This window comes from Microtus oregoni, unplaced genomic scaffold, assembly GCF_018167655.1.
Source record: "Microtus oregoni isolate MIOR12 unplaced genomic scaffold, Mior012 000033F_ref0000390, whole genome shotgun sequence".
In the NCBI taxonomy this organism is placed as follows: Eukaryota; Metazoa; Chordata; class Mammalia; order Rodentia; family Cricetidae; genus Microtus; species Microtus oregoni.
The window spans coordinates 13,389,622-13,415,306 of NW_024543092.1; the positions used below are offsets into that span (position 1 = coordinate 13,389,622).

At 43.7% G+C, this 25,685-nt stretch overlaps 1 protein-coding gene across 3 annotated transcripts in view; it reads right to left on the minus strand.

The window, feature by feature from the left end:
* Nucleotides 1–6,125: 6,125 nt before the first annotated feature.
* The window catches only part of Ipcef1 (interaction protein for cytohesin exchange factors 1), a 70,930-nt gene continuing 51,370 nt past the window's right edge, over nucleotides 6,126–25,685 (minus strand). For all 3 annotated transcript variants that reach the window (XM_041680214.1, XM_041680212.1, XM_041680213.1), the window contains exons 8-9: nucleotides 17,859–18,052; nucleotides 6,126–10,963 (exon numbers count right to left, since the gene is read on the minus strand). In XM_041680214.1, coding sequence (XP_041536148.1) covers nucleotides 10,760–10,963; nucleotides 17,859–18,052 — 398 coding nt within the window. In that variant the 3' untranslated portion in view covers nucleotides 6,126–10,759. The remainder of the gene's footprint in view (nucleotides 10,964–17,858; nucleotides 18,053–25,685) is intronic.

Here is a 25,685-nt window from a genome sequence, read left to right on the forward strand (position 1 = left end):
GCTGTTTAACTGATCTTAAGGCATTGAAGACACATTGTCTCCCTCTACTTCCACACACGCTGGCTTCCCTTTGGGTCTCAGACCTTCACCCGGCACAACTAAGCCCCTGATTATCATTACTTACAAGCCTGGTGACTGTGCTTCTCTTTAACTGGATAAGTAGTTATGACAGGGCCTGAGAGCACCAAGAGATCCCCCAGTAAATCTGGCCACCGTTCTTCAAGGAAGCAGCCATCCTCCCTTCTTGCTACCATTAGCATCAATCTCATTCATATGGTACCTTCTTTTGGTATCTCCTGTTCTCCTAGTTTGAGGAACCCAACTGCCTAGATAGTAGACTTCACTTTAGATTAATAAAGATTCTTACCATATCCTGTGGTAGAAGCAGGATCTATAAGTTCATAGGGCCTAAATTTTTGAGGAGAGAAGTCATAAATCCCTAAGTGGATTTTGTGGAGTACTGGCAAACTGAGCTAGTCCTATGTGCACCTTTGAGTTCCCTAAACTGTGCAAATCAACCTTTGTGAACAGGATAGCCTATAGTGGCCACTTGTTAAAAGTCTTCTATTTGGGGTTGAAGAGGCAGCTCAATCGATAAACCACTTTCTGTGCAAGACCAAGGACCTGAGTTCAATCCCCAGGACACAGGTGTGGCACATGCCTGTAATCCCACAGCTGGGGAGGAAACAGGTGGATCTTCAGAGCTTGCTGGCCAGGTAGCCTAGCCAAATCACTGAGTACTGAGCCAATGAAAGACACTCTCAAAGAAACAAAGCAGACAGCGCCTGAAGACAGCTATCCATGGCTGACCTCTGAGCTCAACAAAATCATTTTTGCATATGCTCCCACAATCACATGCACGCCCAAACCACTTGAACAGACATTCCCATACACATAAGAGAAGAGAAGTAAAAAGCAAATAGCAATTTAAAATAAAATAAAATCTTCCTTGAAGGAAGGAGCTCCATCAGCGTTAAAGATTGTCCAGTGAAAATCCTTCAGCTGCACCTTAAGAGACCTTTGCCAGACTCTTCCAGGCCAGCAGTTCCAGGATAGTAGAGAATGTGCCTGGTTCTCACGGACAGGCATTTGCTCTAGGCCTCACTTTCTTATCCGACTCTAGGCTGCTGGTCTAAACTGACATTGCATGAAATTCCATTTGTGAACCAGAAGTCCTGTCAGCCTTTGAACAGTGGTATTGACCGAGACACTACTCAAAGGAAGGACGTACACAAAGTTGGGATTCTGCTTGTCAAGTAAAATCCCATCTTTTTTGTTTTTTTGTTTTTTGTTTTTTGGTTTTTTTTTTGATAAGAGGTGCCTTTCTAATCAACTTGGGGCAAATGGCAGATTTTTTTTCCCTCAAATAAAATACACTACTGGAACTCAGACATTTTGTAATTGTTACATGCAGACGAGCTGCAGCAGTTACAGGACTTTTCAGCCCCCGCTGGCATGTGCATGCTTGGGGCATGCATGGGAGCCTCTATCTCTACTGCTGAGGACCCTCTGTTCATGAGCATGATGCACAGGCATGAGGTGGTCATTTACTCAAGCTAAGAGACCTTCCTAGGCTGACTCCTTCTGAGCACTTGACTACTGAGCACTTCTGGAATGCACACTGTCTGCTGTTTATTAAAATCAAAGCACATGGATCGGTTCCTTACACATGGTACCATGGCCACAGTTCATGCTTAAGTCTCTCCCCTTAGAATGCCAATGTCCCTTGGCCCACTTCTTTCTTCACACAGAAAGGATGGTCAGATGTGGTACTCAAGGCTCTATTCCCCCTGAAAGGTTTTCTTCTACCACTGACTTTCAAGTCACTAGAGAAGTCTGTAAGGTAATACTCACCCATCATACTGCAAGCCAGCCATTAGAGAATCAAGCTTTAGCATTTTCTTCATCTGCCAAACACTGAGAAATGTCGCAGAATATTTGTTTACTCTGTGTGAAGATGTGTCGCTGTGATTGGTTTAAGAAAGAGCTGAATGGCCAATAGCTAGACAGAGAGAATAGGGAGGATTTCCAGAGAGAGAGAGGTAGAGAGCCCTGGGAAAGAATGGTGTAGTAATAGGAGTGGTGGGCTGCTTCCCGCCACCTGGCTAGCTTTACCCGAAATAACTACACGGAAACTGTATTCTTTTAAACACTGCCTGGTTCATTAGTTCCAGCCTCTTATTGGCTAGCCCTTACATATTGATCTAACCCATTTCTAATAATCTGTGTAGTCCACGAGGTGGCTTACCAGGGAAGATCTTAACCTGCATCTGTGTTGGGTGGGAGAATCATGGCGACTGCCTGACTCAGCTTCTTTTTCCCAGCATTCTGTTCTGTCTACTCCGCCTACCTAATTTTCTGTCCTATCACGCCAAGCAGTTTTCTTTATTAGTTAACCAATGAAAGCAACAGATAAGATACAAGACCCACCTCCATCAGAATGGGGTGGGGATTGTTTGCCAGCAGACACAGAGCAAGTCAGATGTTCCATAATGAGGAGAGGTAGCCAAGCCACGTGGCAGAATGTAGACTTATAAACAAGGGTTGATTAAGTTATAAGAGCTAGTTGGCAATAAGGCTAAGTTAAATGCCAGGTTTTCAAAACTAATAAAAAAGACTCCATGTCATTATTTGTATGCTGGCGGTCCTGACAAGAAAGTACTCCCGAGAAGTGCCCTATGAGGTCATACACATAAACTGAGTTAGAGGTGAGTGTGCAGGAGTCGTGAGTCACAGAGATGCCTGGGCCACATGTTCACTCAATTTCCTTGTGCCCTCTTAGATACCTAACCCAATACTGAATGGACCATTTTCACTTCGCAATGAATTGCTTCTGGGCTACCTCAAATTGCTGTTGAATAGCGCCTAGAGCTTGAGATTTCTGGCTGCAACGTAACCGGCACCCATGATTGGACACTGTACCAGGACTAAGTAACAGGTCAGAAATATTTTTTAGCAGTTGCCCTTTCTTTCTGGATGATGTCTCACTCAAGAACCTTTGCTATGTGTGTTGTGGCTCCTATGCTGTGTACATCTCCCTACTGTAACATGAGGGCCTGCTTGTCGGGGTTTCTGTCCTGCCCAGTTCCTGCAGCCGTTTAGCCCCAAAGAAAATCACACAGAGGTCTCCATAAGTTACAAACTGATTGGCCCATTAGCTCAGGCTTCTTATTTACTCTTATAACGTATATTAGCCCATTATTCTTATCTATGTTAGCCACATGACTCAGTACCTTTTTCAGCAGGGTAGGTCACATCTTGCTTCTTCCATGATCTGGGCAGGACTGGGGAAAGAGCTGCCTTCTTCCCAGAATACTCCTGTTCTCATTGTCCCACCTCTACTTCCTGTCTGGTTTTCCCACCTATACTTCTTACCTGGCTATCAGCCAATCAGCATTTATTTAAAATATAATTGACAGAATATAGAATTGTCCCACACCACCCTACTAGATGATCTGAGACATCCATGGCTTGCTCCTGCCACACAGCTCATTCCTGTTCATAAGTAGAATCTTTTCATACTGTCTAACAAAGTCAGAAAGCTCTCCAACATGGAAAATGCTTCCGTGAAAGCTTTGACAGGTTTCACCAAGCATCATGCTTCATTCTTCCTAGCAGAAATGCAAGGTGCAGTAAAATTTGCCCCTTACTTGGAGTGATAGATCCTGACTTGCCCCATCCCACTGGACTCAAATGTCTCACATAATTAATGGACTCCTGAATTTTCACAGCACTTAATTCTCATTCTCTAAAGTGAGGTACCTAATCTTAGTCTCTAATTCTGAACCTAATGGCTAGAGCCCCTTGTGTCCCACAATCCTCTATTGTACTGGCAATTTCGCAAGACCACAATTGATGACAACCTTGACCCTGGCCACCATTTCCAACCTGGTTGTCATTACGGCAATTCTGACTTATTGCTTACACTGTTAAATATGGCCGTCTGACCTCCCCTACTATTCTGGAGGTCTATCATCGACATTGCTACTCAACAGTGCATTTGCTTTGTGGCAACCTCTGGGGACAGTTCTGACCTCCAGCAGCTTTTCAAAGGGCCTAGCAATTCCCTTGCCACCTCCTTCCTGGAAAGGACAAACATTGCCCTATGTGGCACCTGCCTCATGTGAAAAAATAATCTGAAAAGTCTTTGCTATAAAGGGCTGGGGCTTTCTACCAACCACCAAGGGGGCAGGCACTTCCTGCAGAGCCCTATGCTTTTGAAAACCTTGGGCATCCTTACCTCAAGTTGTGCGATCTTGTTCTTTCTCTGGGAAGATTTTTGTCTCTTTTGACGTTCTGTCATGCTTCCAATAGTCCTGAGCCTGGCTTTCAACTCCTCCTGCCCTCTGTTTCCTTGAAGACTGCCAAACAACCTCACTCTCAGGCTTCACAGTAAACTGTGAATAAACTCAGGCCTGTTTTTCTCTGCAGTGCATCAGTGGTACCCAGGGGCACTCAGCCACTACTCCTCATTCACACCTGTCAAACGCCAGCCATGCTGACCTTCCTGTCCTTGCAGGCAGACACTGTGAACACCTGATATGGTTATTGAACAGGGTTTTGCCTTTGTACTGTATACCTGTGATGGTAAAAGCCATGGGTATTCCCATCCAGGAACACATTCTGATGGAATCAAATTCAGGTCCTAGCATAGGACTTTCAAGCTTGTTAACAGCTTTGAAACCCCAGACTTTCTGGCAGATGTTGATGACGTACGGGTACTCCACAGAATATTTGAAATGAACATTTGTGGTAAGCGTGATGATCTGGAACCTGTGAGCAAGCTATACAGGGGAACTGAAGACAAATGAGGATTAAAAATGTAGACAGGCTGTCCTGGGTTATTCCAAAAGATCCACTGGGACCACAAGGCAACTGAGAAATGTCAGGCTGAGGCAGATGTGGTTTAAAGACACAAAGAAATAGGACAGTGCTGACTTTAAAGACAGGAGAAGCACACAGAGAAGCAACAGACATGGGTTTGTTCTGAAAGCTGTAGGGAATAACATCTGCCAGCCTCCATAAAACATGTCACCCTTCCAGAGCCTGACTTTAGCCAGGAATCCCCGTGGTAGCTTCCCAAACTCAGAACTGTAAGGGAACGAGCATGTGTGAGCCGTTAATGCTGATGCTCTGCTACAGCAGCACTCGGAAACCCAGAGGTTGTTCTAGAAACATCCGTGTAACTACGCCATTGGCTAATCTTTTTCCTATGCCTTTTGTTAATACCTTTTTTTTTCTTTTCGTGGAGCCGGGGTATCGTGTGATCCAGGTTCTATTCCAACGCAGAGGATAACAAATGAACTCCTGAGCCTCCCATCATCATGTTGTCCCCGCTCATGCCCACTTTATGCAGGGGAATTAGACCCAGGCCCTCACACTCGCCGGGCAAGCACTCTACTTGTGAGCTACATCCCCAGTCGAGATCCTTCTGAGCTAAAATAACTTTACTGTTTCTGGTTGTGTGGGGCTGGGGGAAGAATGCTTAGAAATACTTAGGATGAAGCTGAGTAAGAATGGAACTCAATTGGAAAAGGAAAGAGCTGCAGGAGGGGAAGAGAAACGGGAAACGGCACCATCTGTGGACACTGCAACCCCAGATGTGTGAAACAGGTGGAAATGCAGGCCAGCTTCCTGGGGTCGATGGGGAAAAGTGGAACTCAGTCTGTCCTATTTTTAATATGTTCTTAGTTCGTATTTTAATAAGCTTGTATGTCTTGTAAATCTGTTTTTAAAAATTCTCTAAATAATGTGGATGGTCAATAATGTTATCGAATAGACAAGCCAAATTTCATGGGCAGTGACACCTTTTTAAATATTTATACTGATAGGCCTGTAAAATGAAAGGCATTGACAAAGACCACAAAAGTTCATGTAGAAATAAGTCCCCAACATAAAATTATCTTTTCATTTTAAAATCCCATCAACTCCGGAATCTGTTATCTTTATCATGGTCACCAGAGGGCGCAATTACCTTTGTTGAAGAGCAAAACCCATCTTCAGGGTAGCATTCTGGGTTGCTGTTAGTGTGTCTGCTGGGTTTGGGATTGTTTACTTTCTTTTAGTTTTCAAAGAGGAGGCGATAATGCACGGCAGAAAATCAACAACAGTCGTGCAGCTTGTCTTGATCCATACCATTTTACTAGACGGTTTGCTTTTATCGTTATCTTACAAGTTATCCCGGGAGCCGGGGACAGGAGAAATGAGGCATGCCTGTGTTTTTAGTTTAGTCGAAACAGATTGACGACAAGGACCAAAAGCACAATAACAGTTAAGATAGCAATCCCACATCAACATCTGGCCCCAGAACCATGCACTGTTGAACCCCATCCCCACCATGCAAACATCAGAACATATGTGGAAACCTCAACCATGGTTTTTATTAGAGGATGTTAAATGTCTCCACGGGGCATGCTTCCCTTTGGACTAAAGCTAAAGAGACAACAGCACAGAGCAATTATGTATCTTCACAATGAGAGATATGGAAATCTTTTTTAAATGCAAAATCCATTTTAATGTGCTCTACCACATGACCTTGTGTGGCCTGGCTTTCTGTGAATTCCCTCCCCCACCCATTTCACAGAGACTAAAAAAAAAAAAAATCTAGTATAAGGGGCTTTTACTGTTATGTGTCACAAACCCTTAGGCAGGTAGCCAGTCCATATATCTAGGACTGAATTTCTCTTGGGGGTGAATATACAGAAGTGTTTGAGGGGAAATAAATTGGAAATTTCCTTCATATATTCCATTCTGTTAGCCGGAAATAAAAATACATTCTAAAACTGCATTTGGACACAGCAGCTCTTCAATATAATGTGACATTTGGACAGCCACCCTCTGTGCCTAAATTTTTTGTATTGCTATATCAAAATATTTTCTTTATTTTTTTACAAAGAAGTCTGTGTCCATAAAATTAACTATGGCTTTCACTGGTAGAGTGCCTCTCCTCAAAAGACTTAAAAAATATTTTTCCTTTAATTTGTTTCATCTCTGTGACAATATGACCTGAAGACTCCCTGAGGAAACAAGCTTCCCTATAATACAAGAGCTGAGGAGAAAGTGAGAACTGAAAACAGGGGACACACTCCTAAACACTAACTCTTTGATAGCTGACACAATTGGGCTCAAAAGGAAAAGGTAAATAAAAAATTTTTAAAAACAAGCCCTTTTTATCTCTTTAAAGATTCCTCTTCCCTCCGGCTCTAAAGTTCTCACAGTAGTAACCTAGTGTTGATGGGAAGAAAAGAAACACAACCGTCAGGTCACTCCCAATCCTTGGAGAACACAGAGGCAAGGCAACAGGACCTTTTGAGAGGGAGTGCTCACAGCAGAGTCCCTAGGGATTCAGCAAAAGCCATTGCCATCACAGCCAGGTATGCCAAGCCTGTTGTGAAGGACACAGGAGCCTCATCAGACCTCTTGTTCCCCAGCAGGCTGTGCTCTGACAATGATTTCCTCAACAGTGAAGGCTGACAGAGCCAGAAGTCAAACTCAGAGTCTGGCTGTACCACTTGAGGCTTTGAGCCAGGCATTTCACTCTACCCACAGTTCACAGTCATCCTGATGAGCCTATGGGTTGGTAGGATGCAGGGAAGGGGGTCTGGATCACACAATTTACAAACCACAAAATGCTATGTAAACTTAAGGCTTGAATTCAAACTGAATCTGACTCTGAACCTGACCTCTCTCTCAACCAGCTCGTCGGAATCCTAGCAATTGTTTGCTCTGGAATCTTTCTGGGACTCTGATTCCAGTTTCAGATTAAAGCTACTGGCCAAACTAAGAACTACGGGCATCCTCCAAACGCTGGAAAAATATGGGATCCATGTATGTTAACAACCTCTTGCCTGGATCTTCAGAAAAGGACTGAGAAAAATCCTCCTCCTCTGGAGAAACTTAACCCCTAACTAGTGCCACAGGTTTGGAAAGACTTGTGCTCGAAGATCCATCACTGGGGTCCTGAGCAGCCGTGGTTCTGGTACCTTCCACGGACACAGGCCAACAGCCTCCTCTGGGGCCCCATTAACTATCTATAATCCATTTCCCATCAATGAACTAAAGGAGATCTGCTTTTCCCAAATCTCTTGAACCAGAGAAGAGATTTGAGACCAAGGGAGAGCTCATCATGGTTTCTTCTGCACTGGGGGGCTCTAGAAGCGTCATTCATGGCTCTTCTACTCCCCCCCCCCCCCCGTCCTCACCCTCCTCTAGTGATCACAGCTGAGACTGCATACCCACAGGAGCACATATCCCTACTTCCTAACTGAACCCAGCACAAAGTGAAAAGGTATTTATTTACAAAATTAGAAACAGAGAGTGGTTGATTCATGTCTGGGAGCCCAGGGCACAAGGGAGAGTGACTGGGGAACAATCTACAGGTCAGGGTCAACTATCAAAGCAGAAATTTCTCCTTTGGCCTTTTTGAAGTTACTTTGAAAAATAACCCTACAGATTGGTCAAGGGATTTCATGGACTAATTTTGCCTTTAGATCTAAGTGTTATTAAAGGAATTTGCATGCAAAGGTCAGTTAAATGAGAAGCCAAAGTAAAGCATTTAAAATAGCAATCAGTCCTGATAAAAAGTGTTTGGAGCTTCAACTTGAGGGGAGGGTCAGGGGTGGATGGAAGTGTGTAGATTCATATTGTGAATAGAAGACGTGGATGAATACTTTTCCCAGGTTAACATTTGCTCCATTGTTAATTCGCTTTTCTTCGATAATTCCTTACACTGTGAGTCCCAAAGTACTGCCCTCCTAACAGCTGCTAGCCACAGGAAGAATCAACAGTGATGTCCTGAGGTTGAGGCATTAGCCTCTCGGTATATTATCCGTGTGGAAGACCCAGGGTGTCCTTTTCCATCTCATCCTGAGACTTTATCTCACAACTTAGTGAATCTTCTAGTTCTTCTTTGCTTCTTGATTAACTTTTCCTTCCTTGAGGCAAGGATTATTTTTTCATTCTGGTGTACAAAAAGTCTTGATAATATACAGGGAAATATGAAATGATTCTCTACATTTAATTTGTAGATATAGATTGGGTGACTACTTCTACTTGAATCTGTCAAGCCATATTTGATGCTATGATAGGAATATGTTAGTCAACAATTTGCAAAGGGCAGGTGAGACTAGGAAGGGTTCTTAGTGAACTGTGGTTATGTTATGTAATTTATTTATTTATTTTATATCTGGACTCAAATAATGGTTATTTTTATGAAGAGAAGATGTCATTGTGACTAATATATTGTTTCTCCATGGGATTTCTTTAACAACAAACCTTAATTTTGATTAATATTTAGTTGGGAATTGTATTGCTTATATTTCATTTGGGTCAAGATTTCATGAGATATGTTCCTTTGGGTCTACAATGTACGGCATAAATGTCATAAACCCTGAACTTTATGAGGAGACAAGCTAGTCTAAGGTGCAAGTTAAGAAAATGATGTGCAAGAAACATTGAAATTTAAGAGCTCTGGAGCTGGCTGGGGGACAATAATAGAAAGAAAGCATTCAGAAAAATGATATTCATTATTCAGAAATGAATATCAATACATGCTCCCATAGTTTTCTCATGAGATTTCCTGAGCATTCCTCACGAATCATAGTGCAACACAACTTCAGTAAGTCACTAGTATGCCTATTTTTCTCAAGCAAAAATGATATGCTTCTAGAATATATATATATATATATATATTGAACAACACATAATAGTAGTCTTTTAAAACACTATGACTTGCACTTCTATAAATATATTTAAATAAGAAACATAGATAGCTATTCACATCTCACACTATATGACACACAAACTTACAAAAATAAAGCAATCCTGCTTAACTGTCTTCTTGTTGTTTTGTGGGTCTAGGTTTTTTTCCAAGTTCAGGACAATTCAGAAATAACCTTGTGAATTTGGATCCCAGGAAAGCTGGATAGAAATTCATACCACAGCCTGGTATGAACACAGTATAACATTCCTGGCAGTGGGTATTACAATCTCCTACCACTGTTCTGAGAATCTGGGGGTGGAGGACAAAGGTCTCCAACTGTCTTGTGATGGTCTGTCTCCTAGACTTTGGAAGGAAGGGACACTTTAATCAGATCCCCCACACACACCCTAGGCAAAGCATATGAACATTTGAAATTGTCCTCTGAGTGGAACAGAAAGCTTGCCTCCTCCGTGGGCTCCCCACTCTCCACCCCACCAGGCCATACTCTTCAAATAAGCACTCAACAAATCCAAAAGGCACTGCTCTCTGTACCAAAGGTAAGAAGAGTCTTGTGTTCCACAAATGCCAACACATGTCCAGTTCCAGCAGCTACTGTGGAAGAGACCCCTCTACTCAAACTCTGCTGCCCACCAAAGGCAGTCCTCCAAGCTTCTTTGTAAACAGAATGTCCCAATGAGTTATTATCCATAGTAAAATTGGGCCTCTTATCTATGTTAGGTTGCAATTCTCTTGAAAGCAAAAGAGGGGTTACCCCTTCCACATCTCCCCTAGAGCCTAGCATTCCTAGCAGCTCCCAGAAGGAGCACAGAAGATACGCCTGCTCAGATGAACTCCATAACTCCAGTATCGATGGATGCAACACACGGAAGCCAGGTCTCCCACTGCATCAGAACTGGCTTCACCCTGGTCGCATCCTCCGAAGAAAGGGAGGATGCCTCAGGAGCTGGGTTTGGGGTTTCCTTGTAAGCAAAATGTCTGCCCTGGCAGCGTCTTGGAGAATAGCACAGGAACAAGAAAGGAAGCAGTCCTGGCTTCTGCTCAAAGAGACTTTTCAACACAGTCAGAAGAGCTGGGGTTCTTGAGTTCCTGGGAGGTGTCTTCAGGGTCCTGAGGTACCTGCTGCTGCTGATAGATGTCCTGGATCAGCAGTGTGTTCATGACCTTCCACTCCCTGTACTTCCTGGCTGTCAGCTTCGGATCATCCAGCAGTTGGTTAATCATGGCCAGATCATGTTCTTTGCACTGGCCAAGAAGAAAACAGGAAGGAAAGGGGCATCAATGAGGACATGTGTATCTGAACTTCGGTGAGTCAACTTCCTCAGCCCTTTCCCAGAGACATGGCCCTATCTGATGCAGCACAACTGGAGTGGTTTTGCCCATTAATATTCTTAATCTCGCAACATGACTGAGGTCTGACACAATATCTCTTCGCACATGGGAGCCACCTAGAAGCTGTATATATTCACCCCCAAGTTAGTGAAAGAGCCAGACAGTCTGTCTTCTAGGCTGGTCCGCCCTGACCCATCTATTACTCCACACTTAAGGTGACTCTATCTGCGTGTGTCACCGGGTGCTGGCATACCCTGAAGTTTAGTTAGTTGTACACACGGGTTCTTCACTGATCATCCTGATTTCACTAAGTAAAACTGGAACATAGCCGTTGACCTGAGGCATAAGGTCACAAAATATATGTTTTTAAATTTTGTAGATTTTTAAAATTATTTTAGTAAGTTATATTCTATTAACATGCTTATTTATATATGAAAATATGGTTTCCTTTTTTATTCAAAGATGAGACGCCTAACTTCCACCAAAACAGTATGTGTGCCAAGATAAAAGATCAGTGCTGTGTCCTCATTTCACTGGCAATCAGTCATTCACATTTTAAGTAAGAGAACAGAGTAAAATTATGATCAGGATCAATAAAGAGGTGGATCACTCAGCCCTGGCAATTGTTAGGTTTGCTCGGGGTCTGGGTGTTTCGGGATGACACTGGGACAGGTTACAAGGGACTACAGAGTTTATTAGGAGATTTACAATACCATGGACAGACAGATAGACGGAGCAACTGCATGGTAGGGATTCTGGCACCATCAGAGAGACAGTTTGGAGGGTTCACTGAAAGGAACCAGAGCCTATGTGGGAGAAGTGTAATTCTCTTTTTATAGCTCCCGGAGGACAGGGGAGTTCTCAGCAGGAGGCTGCAGGTCTAAATCCCAGACAGAAGGCAGGGAGGGGGTGACAAAGAGCATGTGTATAGCACCAATACCAATATTGTTAATGCCCGCTTCGATGTTAATTCATTTCTCAGGTAAGATATCCTGTCTGTTAGCCAGGGCCTTACAATGTCTGGGTAGAGTGTCTGTTGGTATGTCTGGGTAGAGTGTCTGTTGGTATCTGCAAGAGGAAGCCTGAGCAGAGGATTGGGCCTAACACTGCATTCTTAGAATAATTTGATCCCAAATGGCTTTTTTTTTTCCATCTCTGCAACCATGGTGCTAACTGGGCATGTGCAGTCCAATAAGTCACACAGGCCCAGTGCCTGCCCCGAATTTGCTCACCCTCACAATGCTGGTTCATACCTCCTGAAGGCTCAGCTCTCCGGAGCACCTTCCTTTGATGGAGGAAGGTCATTGATTAAATAAAAAGAAACTGCTTGGCCCTCATTGGTTAGAAGAGAGGTGGGAGGAGTAAACAGAACAGAACGCTGGGAGGAAGAGGAAGTGAGCTCAGACTCCACAGCTCTCCTCTCGGGAGCAGACGCCTCAGAGAGACGCCATGCTCCCCGCTCCAGGGAAGATGCACGTGATGAAGCTCCGACTCAGGATGGACTTAGGCTAGAATCTTCCCGGTAAAACCGGTGCTCACTAAGACCAGTACTCACAGATTATTAGAGATGGGTTGATCGGGATATCAGAATTAGCCAGTAAGGGCTAGGGCTAAAGAGCCAAGCAGTGTTTAAATGAATACAGTTTGTGTGTTGTTATTTCGGGCATAAGCTAGCCAGGCAGCCGGGGTGCTGGGGACGCAGCCCTGCCGCCCTTATTACTACATTCCTTAGCTTAGACTTAGTGCCAGCTAGCGTGATCAGTGGAAAACTGGGAGCCCCCAGCTTGAACCACACAGTCTTATGTTCATACTCTCCTGCCATCCAATGCAGAGCTCAGCATTCACTGTCCCCTAGACATCTGCCCCCAAAGCCTAAAAGAGACTGGAGAGATGGCGCTATCGGTAATGGCACCTTGCTGTGCAATCTTGAGTGTTTGTGCATTAGCTAGTTTTATGACAATTTGGTGCAAAGTAGAGTTATCAGAAAAGGAGGGAGCCCCAATTGATATCATAGTGTTTCATCACAGCAATAGTAGCCTTAACTAGAACACTCAGAGTTTGAACCACTTACACCCACATAAAAGGCCAGGATAGTTGCGTGTGCCTGTAATTTCAGAACTTCAGTGGGGGCAGAGACAGGAGGATCCAGAGGGCTCCTGGAACAATCAGTCTCACAGAAAGGTCCCTTCTGATTCAACGAATGGCCTCGACTCAAAAAGTTGGAACATCTCACCTCTTCCTCTGGCCTCCACATGAACCATGCACACACACAATTGGTTAATTCACTAATGAAGCCTAAATAAGATGGCCAAAAATACATTTCCTCCCTTCTTATAGTCTTGGCTCATAACACAATGCCAAGTGGCATGTTGACAGTAAGTTCCATTCCACCATTGGACCCATCTCTGCCCACGCCCATGGAAGCACATGCACAGCTCAAATGTCACTCACGGTCATGCTCACTGCTCTCATCTCAAGTTCAAGACCACCAATCATCATTTTCATCCTAAAATGTCAGTGAGGTCACACTTCTGTCTTCCTCTTCTGAACTGAAAGCCCCGTGAGGACCAGCATGTTTGTCTGACAGGACCACTGACCTCCCATGCATGAAAGAATGACTGACGTACAGTACACACTCTCCTAATACTTATTGAATGCCTGACTATGTCCAGCCATAATGAAGAATGGGATAGTATCATTTGAGGCCTGGGACTAGAAGGCATTGGGTTAAATGAAAACAAACCAAATAAACACAGCCATCCCATGATCTCCCTCAGATGGAAAAACCTTTAAGAAACCAACATGAAAGTAAACGAGCAATTGCTAAGGACTGGGAACAGAAGGGCCATCAGGAAACAAGAGCAGAAAGGTGACGTCCATGGTGAATGCATAGTGTGTAGATGTGAAGAATATAACATAGTACAGAATCATGAGGTGTTAATTAATATGTGTTAATAATCATAAAGCGGTCCTCCATGCCTCTACTGCTATTCTCCAAGGAGAGAGGATTGAAAGGACAGTCACCAAGAGTCAACCAGGAATCACACTCAACCTTCTTTCTCTTTCCAACTTTCTATAGGAATATTTAAAACTCCCTTGAGCTGGAAGAAGGCTCAGCATGTAAGGAAACCTATGCTAGTCACAAAAGCATAAAGACCTGAGTTTGGACCCTGAGGCCCATATAGAGCCATACATGGGAGCATGTAACCATAACACTGGTATTCCGACAGTGAGTCCCCGGAAGCCAGCAGGCCAGCTAGCCAGAAGAGACAAAAATGAGCAGAGACCTGTCTCAAACAGGTTCTCTGGCCTCTACCTAGACATTGTTGAACACACACTCCCACACTCAAACACACGAACATGTTCTCACACACAACAATTAGAAAAGAAGAAAGCTCTTCTCATTGTATTTCAAACCTCCTCCTCATCACTCATTGCTGATAACTTTGTTCTGTACTTTTGGAAGAAATGAAAGCAACCAGAAAAGCATTTCCAAACTTCTCGTACCCACTGCCCACACCAGCAAGAACACACACTGCCTTCCTTCCTGCTTGCACAGATGAAAGATCTGTGCTCTGGGCACAGGCTGCCCTTTCCCCTTGGGGACCAGGACTTCTGCTCTCATACTCAGGACACTCTCCTATGACTCAGCAATCTCCCATCTCCACTGGGGCATCCTCGCTGATGCTCATGCACCATGTTATTTCTTCTACTTTGTAAGTCCTCTCTGACCCCACCTCTATCTAGCTCAGGTTCCACTCTCTTCCATGTCCCCAGTGACCATCCCTTCACAGTCTCACTTGCTGGGATAGGTCAGCTTCTTGACTGTGAGCCGCCCCACAAAGTCTACTTAACAAGAACCTGAGGTCAGCCTCCACTCATCAGAAATACAGCATCAGACGTGCTCAGAGCCATAGGCTATAAGAAACTGGAAGCTGCCAATTCTGACATGGGGACGGAGAAGCAGACATCCCCCAGTGGAGAAATGACCAGCCTTGATAACACACTTTCACAAGAGTTAATGATAGAATCCTGATGGAGGTCTATCTGTTGCTTTCATTGGTTAATTAATAAAGAAAACTGCTTGGCCTTTGATAGGACAGAAAATTAGGTAGGCAGAGTAGGCAGAAGAGAATGCTGGGAAGAAGGGAAGTGAGGCACAGTCGCCATAGCTCTCCTCTCCAAGATGGATGCTGGTTAAGATCTTACCGGTATCGTGGTGCTACACAGATTATTTGATATGGGTTAATCAAGATGTGAGAGTTAGCCAGTAAGAGGCTAGAGCTAATGGGCCAAGCAGTGTTTAAAAGAATACAGTTTCCGTGTAATTATTCCAGGTAAAGCTAGCCATGCGGGGAGCAGGGCGGCGGGAAGCGGCCCGCCACTCCTACTACAGAATCCCATACCCAAGCCATGCCCAGACCATAGATCCACAGAAATTCTAGTAGAATAAATGCTTTTTGCTTGAAGCTCTCAAGCTCCAGGGCCATTCGTTAACCATGAGACCTAATCTACTGGGAGAAAAGAAGTCACTGAGGTCATCCATCACATGGCCTAACTATGAAGAACAAGAATTCATAGGAAACCAGAGAGGTTGGTAAATGCCTTTGATCCTTTTTTTAGAGCACAGAATGTGTTGTCAAAGTCTAGAATCTTCAGTCTGTTGCTCTATGAAATCTGGAGTTGCAGTATTCTTCCATCATGTCCTGAGCTACCCACATCCCCACTGGCTTCTGCTTCCTGCTGGTCCCAACCTGAACCAAACAGATCATCCCTCAGTAGATGGTCACCTCCCTGAAGGTCTTTCCCTCATTTTACCCATATTCTAAACTTCTTACTGATTGACCAGCTGCCTGCTAAACATAATGAGCCTAGACGCTCAGTCAGTTCAGTCCTCTGGGCCATTAAGGCTTTCAAAGCTTGTACCCACGACACTACTTACTGTGCTGCATTTTAGCCATTGTCTCCATTGTCCTGAGCATCCCACTCCATGGCCACAGTGACCTAGGCTAGTATCTGGTACACAGTAACATGCAGGAAATATTACTCTCCAATAACGAAGTCATTCATCCTACAAGATGGTAAAATCCCAACTTTCTCTCGCAGATTGCACTGAAGAACCCAACACATTCGTCAGCTCTGCACACACCATAAAATGAGTGCTAGTGAAGGCTTTTCATCATTAACTATTAGAGAATTGCTCTGAACGAGGCGAGGTGTCCCTTCGTAGAACTAAAACATTCTTCTCCTTGTCCTTTCCAACATCATGTTTTGCAGCCTTTTGTGGTGCTTGGTTTTTCTCTTGAATAACTGGAACATCTTACTACTAATAACCCATTCAGCTATCTCGATATTATACTCGTGATTGGTGACATTTATTCCTGGAAAGGGAACTCAAAATTTTTAACATGAAAAGACATGCACACTTCAGAATTAAATCGCAGGCTCCAGTGAGGCTTTTCAGAGCCTATGAATCTTCTGATAATTTAAGATGACTACAGAGTGCCCTGCCCTCTGCCTGCCGGTATTTAGTCTAAATGTAAAAGTAAGATGCTCCTATTGTGAGCAAGCCTTTGTTAGGGGAAGCTCTGGAAATAGCTTCAGTGCAGTCCTGCAGCCTGTCCCCTATTCCCATGTGACAACATCTGTTGGTTTAGTACCACAGAATGTGTGCCTTCCACTGCCTGGTTCTCACCATGCTTCTTGGCTGTGGTGTCTACAGCTGGCAATTAGTAAATAGTCCCATGGCCAAGCAACAGTAGCTCATGCCTTTAATCTAAGAACTGGGTGGGGGGTGGCAGAGGCAGGCAAATCTCTGAGTTCAAGGCAGTCTGGTCTTATAGAATAAGTTCCAGGATATCCAGGGCTACACAGAGAAAACCTGTCACAAAAGAGAAAGTGAAGAGAAGAGAAGAGAAGAGAAGAGAAGAGAAGAGAAGAGAGAGAGAAGGAAAAGGAGAAGGAGAAGATCAAGTAGCACACATGGAGTCAGGGGAAATCCTTATCTCTATTACTGTGTATTTTTGCCAAAGGATGTTCTATGTTGCTAAACAGCAAAAGATCATAAGAGCCAGTGATGGTGGATGTCTGCAGAGAGATAGTACTTTCTGGACATGAACACATAAGCTAACAGTGACTGAACTGTATGCATAAGACCCAAACAAGATCAAGCTCAGCCCAGATCCCATTATGGACCCAGAAGGGGGCTCATACGTTCCATCCCTAGCTGAAAAGACCAATTGCTGAAGGGGGAGGGAGAGTAAGTTTACTTCAGGGATATGGGCCTGTGCTCCAGTTGATGGTCCTGCCCCATGCACATACCGGCAGCACTAAGTACACTTGCTGGGTTTTAAAACAAGAAATAGAAAGAGCACACAAAGTTGAGTGGGGGAAGCAGTGGTGAGAAAGGAAGAAGGGAGAAAATGGGGTGGATATTGATCAAGATATATTACATACATGTATGAAATTCTCAAACAATAAAAAGTTTTTAGAGCCAAGTATTGTGCTAGACACAAAATTACAGAACCAAATTACGCACAGTCCTTGCCATCTGTGATTTGGGAATCCAAACTCTGAACAGACTGTATGTAAAATTGAAGCCTGTTATGTACAGATGCTGCTGTGTGAGCGACCCAGAGCTTCTCAAAGGCCAGAGTCATCCCACTATGAGGATGCTACCCACTCTGCTCTTTCCTCCTCCCACAGAAGCACTCTGAGCTGGCTATGAATCTCTCTGCAGCCAGCCATTCTCTGCCTGCCTTCCCTCCTGCCCCCCACCCCCAGGCTTCACAGTTCGAGACTGCCTTACCTTTAATGTGCTATTCAAGGTTCTGATCTTGTGGAGTTTCTCATTTACGGATGGGTTTTTGCACCGCTTGACAAAAGACTTTCTCAGTTCCTTCTTGGTTGAAGGCCTTCGGTCCCCGAGAGGAGATAGGCTTGCTTGCTCCAACGATTTATAGAGTTTCTCCATCTCATCATCTTCGGATACTTTTGTTTCTTCTGTTTAAAAAAGAACAGTGTCCACAAATCCAGTTAAAACCAAAGCATGGACGGACATCAGACAATGTGTTCCTCAAGCAGTCCTGTTCAGACCTTCCTCTCGGACTGCCGGTCTCCAGACATGCAAAGCAGTGATGCTCTGTTGTCGGGCCACTCATACAACGCTATTTTGATACTCAGGAAACCACGAACCACCTCTTAATGCATAACTGTTAACGTGTCCTCGTAAGGCCACATACTGACCTATTGCTTGGAGACTTTGAGAGTACAGTATAGTACTTCAATTTTACAAGATTTTGTGGGAGACATTTCAATCCACTTCTAGCCCGTTAAAATTTACATTTTTCTCTCACACAAATCCCACACTTCTCATTTCAATACCTCCTAAAATCTTAAATCATTTCAATAGCAACTCCAAGATCCATCTCACATCCAAATCAGGCTAGGAGTTAGGCTAGAAGATAATTCATCTGGGTTCAAAATCCTTTTCCATTTCTGAACCTGTAATACTTCAAGTTAGTTATCTGACAGGCAAGCCCTGCAAGCTAATGTTTACCACAAAGTCTGAACACCTATTTCCTGGTGCCTCCCAGTGTTTTCTGAGGAAGAAGTCTTCCTATTCACTGGTGGTAGAAGACAGCATTTCCCACCCCACCCCATACTATATTACCTTCCCCCCTTTAACTACATCTATCTGGCCTCAGCCCACCAGAGTCTAGAGAGCAATGTGCCTCTGAAGACCACTAAGGGGTAGACACATGGCCCAGGTAGGCCAGTGGACACCACAAAAACTCAGTCCTGGAACATTTGTTTGGGGTGTCAGGGATGCTTTCTACTTAAAAAATAAAAAAGTAAATATATGAGCTAAAAGTTTCCAGGAGTCGTCCCAAGAATCAGAATGGATCCAGTGTCTAGGAGCCTCTAGACCTAAGGAGCCAGTGTATTCCCCTTGTGAGGCTACAGTGGGTATGACTTTCAATCAGAGGTAACCATGGGGACCTTAAATGACAGCAGCAGCCCTGAAGGAAATATTGACTCTGTGTGACTTCTGTTTCTCATAGAGCATTTCAATTCCTTGTTCCTTTTTTTCCTGAAAAGTATCTTGATAAATAAACACAATGAGTTTTCTTTCCCTCACGAAGCTTTCAGTGTTTAGGTCTCCCCTCCTGTGCTGAGAAAGAAAATTCAGAGAGAGCCGTATGGACAGTATGATCACACAGGGGCACTGAACAAAACGGGGTCTGAGACAGATACATAGGACAGCAGAGGAGTACCAGAACCCAGGGACTCTGCTCACATCATAGTTACTCTTCTGTGACTAGAAATCCTTAAGCATGAGTTTCTGCTCATTCACCTCAGGCAGTCATTATGAGTTATCCTCAATACTTGCCTCAATACAAAACAAAATCTTTCTAACAACTGGCTTAAAGTGTTAGCCAGAACAGCATTTTTTCTTTTGTTTGAGACAATGTCTCACTGTGTAGCCTCAGCAAGCTGGAACTGTCGATGTCAATGTCAACCAGACTGTCCCAGAACTCACAGAGATCCGATTATTTCTACCTCCTGAGTACTGAGATTAAAGGTGTGCACCACCACTCCTGACCCAGAGCAACTACTTTGTCTCCTAATCCAATGGTATCAAAAAAGGGAGGAAACTGTGTAAAAATATATCTGAAAATAGACCTTTGACCTTGTACATTGTGCAACCACCAAAAGTCAACTTATGACAATCAACTCAAGAAAAGAAATTCTCGTTGTTAATCACTAGGGAAATGAAAACCCAAAGCCTAAGGGATGCTGGGCCATACTTGTCTGGATGGCTAATATAAAGAAGACAGACAGTCATTAAGAGTAGTCAAGGATGAGGAGAGATGGAGGCTCTCCTTTACCACCAGTAGAAATGAAAAGCGAGCTACCATTGTAGAAAGCAGATTGATGGTCCTCAAGATGTTACAATGACAATAGCACCCTGCAGTTCCAACTCTGCGTTTATATTAAAAAGAGAAAGAGAAACACATTCTCACATCAGTTGTACATAGGTACTCATAACAGCATAATTCAGAAGAAAAAAAAAGGAGATGAACATAAAGTTTTATCAGTGCCTGAGTGGATGAAGGGAATGTGGTGTGCACACACTAAAGCCCTCACCAGCAACTTAATAAAATGAAGTGTTAAATCACCCACCACATTACAACCTGGATTCAACTCGGGATCCTAATTATTTAAAAAAGAAGACATTCACAAAAGACCACAGGTTCTATCATATGAAATATCCAGAACAAGTCAACTCATGGAGACAGAAAGCTCCCGGGAAGCCGAGGGCACAGACAGGAGTGAGGAACGCCTGCCATGCATAGGATCTTTTTTCTGTGGGGCTGAATGTTCTCGAGTCATGCTGTGGTGATAGTTGCCCAGCTCTGTGAGCAAACTACAGCCCACCAGCGATAAATCTGAGGCTGTGTGGAGTATGTCACTACAGCAGAAAAAGCTAAAGTGGGCTCTTAGAAGGCATTATGATAGCAGGTGCCATGTTTACAGAGAAACCCCAAGTCCTAGAATAAAGTCTTTCAAAAGCAACAACAACAAATGGAGCCAGACCCTGTGATCCTAGCAGTTGGGAAGTAGAGAGAGGAAGCTATCCAATTCAAGGTCAGCTGGGGCTCTGTACAAGATCTTATTTCACAGAAACAGAGGCAACGACAAACAGTTCATAAAGACCATTAGCACTGAGAACTTGTCACAAGCATATGGACACATAACTGACTATGCCCTCTTTTTCACAGTCAACCATGTAACACTGTATCTAAAAAATCCTCACTGTATTTATTTCATAAGTAACATCCACAGAACAAGTTTTAAGAAATAAGCAAATGTATGAAAAAGCTAAATAAAGAACTGTTTCACTGAGATGCCTCGTGCGCACCAAGCAGTAGTTACTAAAGACAGAGATAAAAGCGTAATTTGTTTTTCACTAATACATTACATGTATAATTATGCCAGGGAAAAACTATAGCAAGATAATTCATCTGGCTCAACAGATAATAAATCAGTCAAGATAAAAATAAACTTAGAGGTTTGGGATGAGAATGCACAGAGAATGTTCTCCAAATTAAAAAAAACAAATAGGATTTCTTCTTTTGGATAATTTTTATTATGTTTAATATACGGATGTAAAATAAATAATGTTTATGTTAAAAATATCAGAAGCTATATCTGCACACTCCCTCACTGACACATACACAGAGTTTCCTCTTTACCTAGTTTAAACTTTGGGTTGTTAGTCATGAAGATATTAATTAGCTTGTGTGTGCATGCACGTCTGTGTTCATGTGTGTGCACACGTGTTTTGTGTGTGTGTGAGAATGGGCACATGTGTGAGTGTGTGCGCATGCATGTGCATGGGTGAGCGTTGTATTGAGTGTGCATGTGTGTATGCATGTCTGTGTGCGTGTGTGTGAGTGTGCATGTGTGTGCATACATGTCTGTGTGTGTGCACATGTGTGTACAAGCGCAGAGATGTGTGCATGTACGTGCATACATGTGTATGTATGTGTGTGCTTGTGTGTGTGCGTAAAAAATAATACTCAGTTCTCTGTAAGCCATCTGCAATGCCTGAAAGATAAGGACTTTTGCTTCAGCCCATCCAGGAGCAGGATCCCATCCCAGTAAGGACTGGGTGTGTCCAGTTAAAGACCAACTGACAAACAAAAACAAATCAGTCATCTGGTTCTTCTCCCTCAGCAGAAACCGGAACCTGAAAGACTAATGTCAGACTCTAATAATACAATTCTCAAATGCTCCACGAACTCATAGAAAATGAATGAGCAGACGGTACTGTCAGGAGCAAAGAAAATGCTCCAGTGACTTTCTACTGAGTTCTGTTCTAGGAGAGGTGCGGCGTGTTACCAGACACCCAGGGGACCTGTCTGTGACTCATCCACGTCCACACCACGACAAGGGATATGTATTGTTTCTCGTGCTGTTAGTGGCTCGTGCTCAGGTCGTTGTAGGACCATAAAATGAACATCTAGTAATAACAAAAGCAGGTGATAATGGAAACATTGGATAAAGGGGATCCCAAGCTACACATGTATGACAATACAGCTTGCCCCTGACCATGAAATAGAGGAGAGAGGAGTCCTCTGCATGGTGTATCTGCTCTAGTGCTGCTGGGCCACCCTCTCCAAGCATGGCTGTACCGTTGCTATAGGAGTTCAGGCCCTGCCAGGTAAGCCTCTCTGAATTAGCCTTTCAATATCTTCCTAATATTTATTTTATTCTGTGGGTGTGTGTTTTTCTTGCACGTCTGTATATGCACCATGTGCATGTATGCCTGGTGCCAGCAGAGGTTAGAAGAGGCATCAGAGCCTCTGGATCTGGAGTTGCAGACAGTTGTGAGCCCCCATGTTGACGCTGAAAGCCTACCGAGGTCCTCTTCAAAAGCAACAAGGGGTACTCTGAACCACCAAGCATCTTTCTGCCTTTCTAGGTTAGCCTTGTAGTGAAATAAATTTAACATCCCTTTCTGTATACATGCAGTTCTTTTCTGAATTATATTTTCATTATAGAAAGCACGAATTTATCTTTCTCATCTTACCAGATTGAGAGGGTTGGCAGCAGTGATCCCTCATCTCTCCCCCATTGGAAACAGAAGCCATGTGAGTTATTCCCACCTCCCTTATCTCCCGAGACAAAACAAGTGAATTTTGTCTGACAGTGAAGTGTCCCCTCTCATGCGTGCATCGCATCTTCCCTGTGGGACAGGACTTCAATTCCCACTAACACATGAGCACCTGATGGTCTATTGCCCTTCATCTCTCTGGTGTTTGTCAAGGTTGGAAGCCTTATCTTATAGACAAGGAAAGTAGAGAGTCTTGAAAAACAGTCAGTGGTTTTTTTCTCTCCGCTGCCAATTAGTGGTGGGCACTAAAAATAAAAGCTCCATTATGTGGAGGCCCATGTGTTTCGAGACCATTCTTCACAAATTTGAACAGGGAAACAGTCTCCCAGGGAACTTAGAAAAATGCAGGTTCTGCTTCAGTCCATCTGGGATGGTGCTGATCTAAGTGTGTGTGTGTGTGTGTGTGTGTGTGTGTGTGTGTGTACGCATGTACACCTGCATGCACATGAGTGTGTGCCTATGTATGTGTATGAATGAGTGGATGTGGATGTGCACGTGTGTGTAGATGAATGCATGTGTATATGTGTATTGTGTGTGCATGCACATGTACATGTTCCTGCATAAACTGGTGCACATGCACATTTGCATGCCTGCATATAGAGGCCAGGTGTCAATCTTGATTGTCATTCCTTAGGCCACATCCATTTTGGTTTTGGATTCCAAGTCTCTCATAGGGATCTGAGACCCATGGGGTAGCCTAGGATGGCTGGTGAGTTCCAGGACACCTCTCTACCTCTTCAGCATCGGGACTACAAACAAACTACTACAAATGGATGTTCACATGGACACTAGGGATCAAGTCCAGGTCTTTGTATTTGTACACTTATTTCCCCAGCACTTCTAGACCTTCTAGATTTGTGGCGAGTTCATAGGTCCACTGACTATACTTTCAGTAGCAGGGTTGGACCCCCCTATGGGTAAAATTAAGCGGACTGGATTCTCAGGAGAACAAAAGGACTTGGATGACAACTAGAAAACAGACTAGTCACAAAGCCTCACTGGCTGTCTCTGGGGCATATCCTAATCAAAGAGAATAGAAAAGCAATCCAGCTTCGTTCAAATGAAGTACACCTCAACTCAGGGCTGGTAAGCACCACTACACCACAGGGTGAATAGAAAGGAACCTGAAATAACTGTTGTTACTAGATGTCAGCTAGACTAACTCAGAATGTGTCAAAGACTAGTAAACTTTCTCCAGATTTGAGCCAGTTAGAATCAAAAAGGGATGGAATGCATATCTCCAAGGTCTTTGGGGCTGGAGGTTTGCTCAGTGGTTAAGAGCACTTGTTGCTTTTAGAGGGAACCTAGATTCAATTCCCAGCACCCACAAGGTGGCTCACAGCCATCTGAAACTCCACTTACAGGCTCTCCTGCACCAGAAAACCTTCTGATCTCTGCAGCACCAGGTACATGTGGCACACACACATATGTGCACGCAAAACACTCATACATATGAAATGAAATATATAGATCTAAAGAAAAGGTAACTACAACATAGGTCCCTTATAGCAAGATTGGAAACATACCAGCATTTTAACTAATGCTTAGAAGTTCTCTCCTTCCTAAGACTGTGCACAATGAATGTGTGGCTTCCTCCTCCTACGTGCTATCCTATTGTCTGCTCCTGGCAGGACAGGACAGCTCCCGGAGGCCCAGAATTTGCCTGTCGAGAACACTGTATGCAGATTATCTCTTGAAATGCTGTATTTTCAACTCTGCCTCCCCCACTATCTTATTTTTGGTCTTGCTTGTGCTTTCTAGAATGTGGCTGTTTGTTTTCTATTTAAAACATAAAAGCTGGCTTTAGAAGACGGGAGATAAATTCATGCACCAGATTTTATACCCGGGTTTGAAAAAGAAACCTCTTAGAGAGTCAAAAAGTCCAAATAATATCCTAAAGAAGATCATTTTAATCTTCAGATTTAAAACATTTGGAAAGTACTAGGGGGGGAAAGCACTTAAAGTTTCACATGCAATGTTGTAGTGCTCAAGAAAAGAAAAGCCACGGAAGACACCTGTCACCAACAAGGCCAACAAGAAGATGGTGATATGTACACACTGAATATCCTAAAAATAATAAATGACACCTGATTATTTAATAAATAACACCTGATGCCTAGAGATCAAAAGGCTCTTATACTCATTCTTTATGTGGTAAGTAGGCAATCCAATAACACAGCAAGGCTTGAATTATGCAGACTTCAATTCCTCAAAAAAGAACAAATCTAGACAGCTAATTTGAATCTAAAAGTGCTTCTGACCAAGCACATAAGGAGAGCATCATGCCAAGGGACAAGTCTCCAGACTCTGCCACTGCAAGCAGAGCAGATGCCACGCGCTGTTTTCCTTCTCTGACGGGCACTGCACCTACCAACATCCCCTCAGTATCTTCTCACAGCCCTGGAAGGGAGCTTCGGCAGCACTGGCTTCAAGAAAAGAATGTCAACATAATAAAGATCACAGAGCTTGACAAAGGCATGAGGAGAAAAACAGGTTATAAACCAAAGGCTATCATTCCCTATGCTACGACATCCTACAAACACAGCATGGTACAAACATGGGTTTTGTATTATGATATCCTGTGAATACAGTCTGGGCGGTGTAGTTCAATCTTCATAAAGCTCAATGGAGACCCTTGAACCCGACAATCTGCAGATACTGAAGCAGCAACAACTAGCTGACTATTCAGATCCCTGCTTTTGCTACTCCTCCTGCAAAGGGTCTACTCAGAGCTTTGTGTGCCGAGGTGCCCACGTTTCCTGCTTAAAGGATGGGAAATTCAGAGAATGACCAGAGACCTAGGACCACTCAGTCTGAACTAGACAGATAACAGAAGCCCTTCCATTCAGCGTCGGGAGAGTTGTGTACACAGCCTGTGTGTGTGAGCAGGAGATAGGGATATAATAAAGGCGTGAGTGGTTAGAAATAGGAATGAGAGTGCTGAGCAAGTGA